This window comes from Prosopis cineraria, unplaced genomic scaffold, assembly GCF_029017545.1.
Source record: "Prosopis cineraria cultivar Desert tree isolate PC_DT_omini unplaced genomic scaffold, ASM2901754v1 PC189, whole genome shotgun sequence".
Classification (NCBI taxonomy): Eukaryota; Viridiplantae; Streptophyta; class Magnoliopsida; order Fabales; family Fabaceae; genus Prosopis; species Prosopis cineraria.
The window spans coordinates 1-6,331 of record NW_026555516.1 but is presented as its reverse complement, the minus strand read 5'-3'; the positions used below and the strand labels follow the sequence as shown (position 1 = coordinate 6,331).

General features: G+C 28.8%; 1 protein-coding gene across 1 annotated transcript; it reads left to right on the top strand.

The window, feature by feature from the left end:
* The first annotated feature begins 2,324 nt into the window (after positions 1-2,324).
* On the top strand, positions 2,325-2,732 carry LOC129295792 (S-protein homolog 5-like). The gene has a single exon (XM_054934367.1). It carries the CDS (start codon positions 2,325-2,327, stop codon positions 2,730-2,732), a length of 408 nt encoding a protein of 135 aa, XP_054790342.1.
* Positions 2,733-6,331: the final 3,599 nt, after the last annotated feature.

The window sequence follows — 6,331 nt, the reverse complement described above, 5'->3', positions numbered from 1 at the left end:
CTTTGCCTTGTGAGCTCAAGCCAGCCCATTATCAGCTTATCACTGTTGTCATCTCCATCTTCACAGCGTTCATCGCATTTCTTTCCCTGTTGCGTGAGCTCCTTGTTGGTACAGTGGTCTCTTACCCTAGATGAATATCCCAAGCTCTGGTTCTCCATCGAAGAATTGTGGTGTTGTCCCACTCTAGCTCTCAAAGGCCTAGTCGCATTCTAGTTTGAGGTCCCTAGATCTCGCTTCTAATATTGCCAATTCAGCCTCCTGGTTCACTCGTCCTTGTGTTGTGCTTGTGTTTCAATTTGTGGCTCATTGCTACTTCTCCTACCAGCTATTGTTGTTCCCATGGCCTTAATCCCTTCTCTTGCTTTCAGAACAGCCATATACGTGATCATGTGAGGTAATAATTTTTTTTTCTTTCTAATTGCAATTATTGGTGCTTTATACTTTGGGTTGATAAATAGTTGAAATTTAGAAACTTGAGGTTTCTATTTCAACGAGTATACGTACTATAATTTAGCTCTGTAAACTAGGATTGAGCAAAGAGATAATGTGATTTAGCTTTTTAAAATAGAATTTAGCTATGTAAATTTACAAGCTTGAATGAATTGAGTGTTATTGTTATTGATATTAAGGTTGCTCTCATCATTAAAAATTAGTATTAATATACATTGTGAATTTTTATCCTTATGATTATCTATGGTGCATCTTTTGGTTTCTGTTCTGGCACTTTGGATATTCTGTTGTTAATTTTTATTTTGTTCAAGCTACTGAGGGCCTTTGTAAATATGCATAGTTGATTATCTTGTTAACATATTTTGCATTGTATAAATCATGTTCATGTCTAATTGAAATAGCTCACTTTGTGGTTGAATTGTGAGTACTTGTGGCTATTATCTAAAATGAGCTTTGGTGATATTTTGCAATCAATTGCCTTCACTCTTAGTCACATTACAAGCTTATAAAGCTTATAAAGTTTTGTTCTAAAATTAATTTGAGATTGATCTATGTGTATGTTGGTTTGAAATTATTGTTATTTTAATATTGGATTTGTGAAAAGAGGGCATTAAGTTTGGAAAGTGCTCAATTTTATGTCGTTATGCTGTCAAAATTTTTTTAAAATTTTTATTTTGCAATTATGTAGAAAAAATTTGAATTTTGTTTGAAGTAGTTTAATATTTTGTTTGATTAAATTAGTATAAATAGAGAATAAAGCTTAATGAACACTATTTTAAGCCACTATGCCGCTGAAATTGTCTAATTTTTTTTTAAATAATTAACTTGTGACTCACTGAATGCTTTTCTATCCTTGTTATCTTGATTAAACAAAGGCATTAATTATAAATAAGGAGTGGATGTCTGTGCTAATTACTCAATAATTCATAACCATTAAATATTATTTAAAATGACCGTTGAATATTGCCATTTTTGTAGTAGTGACATTTGATCAAATCATGACAAGTAGATATTAATATTAATAAAAATTAATAGAAATAATTTATTATAGAAATAAATAATCTATATAGAAAAGATTCACATATCTTGATTTAATTGAAAACAAGAATATTAAATATATAAGGTTAAATATAAAAGTTTTCTCTCTCTTTTAAATGTGAAGCATAATTTTTAGGATTAACAAACTTTTTCAAATGTATGAGTTAGTTAAAATTTTTTATACTTTTTTTTAATTTTATTTATAAGATGGAGAGAAAATAATTTTTTGAATTAATTTATAAGTCATGTTATTAATTTTTGTTATCATAATTTTTTCCTTTTGTTACCATTAAAGTTACTGAGAGAAGTATGCATATTTAATGAGAATAAACTTATAAGCTCATCAAATTTTTATACAAAGCTAATGAATAATTTAAAGTTTTCCTTAATTTTGATAACATGTTAGAAATGATTTAAAAATAAGAGAAGATGACTATTTGAAAACCGCAGAAAATAATAAGCATAAAAGTTCAATGTTGGCCCAAATGCAGTTTCTTTTTATACATTTTCTTTGAAATGCATGAATACAATGATCAAACTTTTAGCTAAATTTGGAAATGAAAATCCTATGTAATAAAGGCAATGCACATTCAAATATTAAAAACAACATAATAAAGATTTCCCCTGAATTTATTATCATTAATACCATAATAAATGTTCCCTATTTGAATTGGATGGAATTAACAACTCACGTATCTATAAATAAGGAGGTCGGTGGTGTGTGAAGTGTGAAGTTCTCGCATCATATCCCCTAGAAAAACACAAAAATCATATGGCTCCATACATGAAATCTCTACTTGTGCTGCTAGCCATATTTTTTTCAATCATGAAAGTTAATGGCGATCTTCCACCTTTTACAGTACTATAACAGTGCAACTCATCAATCGCTTAGATCATCAGCAGACTTGACTCTCCATTGCAAAGATAAGAATCATGACCTTGGAGAGGTTACCATCAGCTTTAAAGATCTATATTCGTTCAAATTCACAGCAGATCCGTGGGCATGGAGATCCTTGTATTTCTGTAGCTTTTGGTGGTCGTCAACTTCTTCGCGTCATTACTATGATGTTTACGTGCAGAAACGAGACAAATGCCATTTGTGCATTTGGACAATATATGAAGATGGTCCTTGCGATGCCGATGGATTTTGCTATCCTTGGAATCGTCAACCACAGTCAAAGCGTGCTCCACTTAGTGTTTTTACACCACAAAAAACCAACATTACTCAACCTCATCATCTTTAATTGTTAAAATAATATTTTAATGCAGTTTACCTTTATTGTCATACATCTATGAAACTGGTATATCCATCCATGTGTCAAATTTATGTTATGGTGTGTTTGAACTGACGTGGAGATTTGGATTTAGATCAAATTTTTTGTTTGCATACACATAAAAATTTATGGATTTGAATTTCCATTTTTCATTGCATTTGTTTTGTAATGTCAAATTTTTTATTATTAATTATTTAAAATTTTAGTCACTTTGATCAAACCTCTCATTCTCGGCTTTGCATTTTCACTGTTGATGCATACATTCTTGATTGTTAAAATAATATTTTAATGCAGTATATCTTTATCGTCATACATCTATGAAAGTGGTATATCATCCATGTGTCAAATTTATGTTATGATGTGTTTGAACTAACGTGGAGATTTAGATTTGGATCAAGTTGTTTGCATACACATAAAAATTTATGAATTTGAATTTTATTTTTCATTGCATTTTTTTTGTAATTTTAAATTTTTTAATTCTCTAATCATTTGAAATTATAATAATTTTGATCATTCTTGACTTTTCATTTTCATTGTTGATGCATACATCTATGACTTTTGTATCTTTTTTTATCCCATTGATTAAAAAATATAAGTAAACTTTGATCACTTTTAATTTTTCATTCTTGTTATGAATCTCAACGCATCGCTCTTTTTTATTTAAATGTTTTAATCTAACCAAACAAAATATTTTAAATATATGAATTTAAATGTAAGATTTAAAATGCGACATTTTAAATTTTAAATTTAAAACCAAATTCACCAATCCAAATGTTACCTTAGTTCAAAATATTGAAGTTATTGTGGTAAGAACTAAAGTAATGTTCAACACACGGGAGGAAAAAAATGACACTTTTCGTAAGTTAAGTTGCTTTGTAATTTTGATTATCTGAAGAAAAATATGAAAGTGCAATAACTCATGATGGCAATTTAATGTTTGGGAGTATCTCTTTGTAATATTTTTGTTGGCATGTAATAAGGGTTTCCTTTAATTTCAGGCTCAAAACCGTGATTCATTCTTGCATTATTTCATTTATTCCCCGTAGTATTAGCTGTATTTTTGGGTTTTCTAGTTGTATCTATAGGGCGTTGTGCATTTTGTTTCCGATCAGCTACGATATTTTGTAGGCCAATACAGTGTAGTATAATTTAATGAGTAGCAAAATCAATGTTTGAAAATTAGATTTTATTGGTCAAAATTTTATAATTTCCTCTCCTAAGGTTTCCTTGTGGGAGCTTCTCTCCTTCCATAATTAGTGGAAATGAAGTTATTTTCTATATAACCTTTGTCCTCTGGTGCCTCTCTCACTGGCTTTGCGCCATGAGAGTAATGTTTAACGTAGATGGGTGTGTGGTTAGTTTTTTTTTTTTTTGGTCTCTTTTTGTTGGCAAGTTTTCTTTCTTTGATCTGAGCTTCTGGGAAGCGAATAAGGGTTTGATCAGTGTCAATTGGTGAGGCAGAATGTAACATCCCAATTTAAATTTTTAATAGTTAATTTGAGTTAATAAAAATTTTAAAAAATATTTAGAGGTAAATAAATTAATAGGAGATGATTATTAGACCTAACTTAAAATATAATTTTAAGTTAAGATTTTAAAAATTATTATTATTATTATTATTAGAAAGAAAAAAGAGAAATTAATAGAGAGAAAATGAGAAATGGAATATAAATATACATTTGCGTGTGTAGAAATAAAAAGCAAATAAAAAAAAATAGAATGGAGGGGGCGGACGTTTCCGCGTGCTGTGATTACATACATATATAAATATATATTTAAAAAAAAAAGAAAGGAAAGCAAAAATGGGGTGGGACTCACATTTTATTTATCTAAACCAGCTCCCTTTTTCCTTCTCATTTTTCCAAGCACTCTCTCCTTTCCCTTCGCAACGCGAACAATGAACAAAGCAAGCAACAGTGCACGAGTCTGTCGGTGCTCGAGAGCTACGTTTTAAAGGTGAGACTTTCTAATAAAATATTTAGAGTGAGATTTTAAGCTTTTCAAGACTAAGTAAGTATTCTAAATTTTTTTTTTAACTATCCTTCCTCTTTGGTTTCAGATTTTAGAGTGGTAGAAAATCTAAGGTTTAGAAAGGGATGAATTTATGTTGAATAAATGTGATTGTTGAGGTTGTTAGTGGTATAATAATGTTATAGAGTATAAATTTGTTGATAAACTTGAAATTTGACACTTATGAATCAAACTCTAGGCTAGATTTTTATTAAATTCAAAAATATATGTTAATTTATTGAGGTTTAGATGATTATTTGGGATGAGAAATGTATTGTTATGACTATAAGATGATGATTCTAAGCTTTAGACTCAATTTTCAATTTTTGAATATTTTAGGTGCGAATTTATGAAATAAAAAAATTTTAATGATAAAAATTAGTTTAGAGGTTGATTTTAGCTTATTAATGTTTATTGATAACTAAAAGAGGAGTTAGGAATTTTAATAGTAATAACTTAGATTCGTATTAAAATTGAGATTAAAAATTATGTTATTCTCTAATCCTATTATTAGAGTTATTTTATTAGTTTCAATAATTGAAACTAATATTTATAAATAATATGTTATTTGTAGATTGTGTTGTTGGTGAAGATTGTGGTGGGAGAGAAATTGTAAGGAATAATTTATTGAAAAAGTCATAAAATAACTATGCTTTTAATTTGTGATTAGTGTTGCTTCATACTAATTGGAATTATTAAGAAAATTATGAAATGTTGTTGAGAAATTACCTTGTTATGTTTATGGAAAATTATGAAATTGTGGATATCATTTTAAAGTATTTTTTCCAAGTGAGATGTTATATAATAATATTGTTAAAAATGAGAAAATTATAATATTGTATCTTATACAATCTTGTTATGAATTTTTTTTATTATTGTGGAGGTGTTGAGAGATTTATTATTATTATTGTATTTATGTGCCACGTGGTACGCCCCTATTGAAACCCAATAGGTGGCTTGTAAGGGCTTGAGCTAATCTACCTTTGGCCAAGTAATTTAGCATCGAGTGAAGGCTATTGCTTGAGGTTAATGGAGGGAGATAAAGATAATTGTTTGTCATGTATTGTAATATTTCTTGTATTTTTGCTAGAATTATATGACTATATTTTCCCAATTAGCAAGCACATATTTACTATTTGAATACATTATCATAAATTCGCATTGGTTAATGAAACTTTTGAGTCTCATTATGTGATTAACAATTTTTAAGAGAAGAGCCACGAGTGGCGCGTGGAGGAATCTCTGAGGTTTAGTGACATAGATCCACTCTCTCTTTTGGATATTTGATTTATGATTTTTAATGTGTTATATTGCCAATACTAAGGCTTTTGTTTATTGACAATTATATAAATGTAATGATATAATCATGCACTTTAAACTATTTTTATTTTCGGTACACTTTGAATGATGTAACTTTGATCTCTGATTTATTTTGGATGGTTTAAAATGACATGATTATGAGATCAAATAATTGGCTTGTTTTAGAAATTGATTAAGTTGTTAATTATTGGTTTATGGTTTACCCTTGTTAGGAGTGTAAGGATGAAAAATGTGGTTTT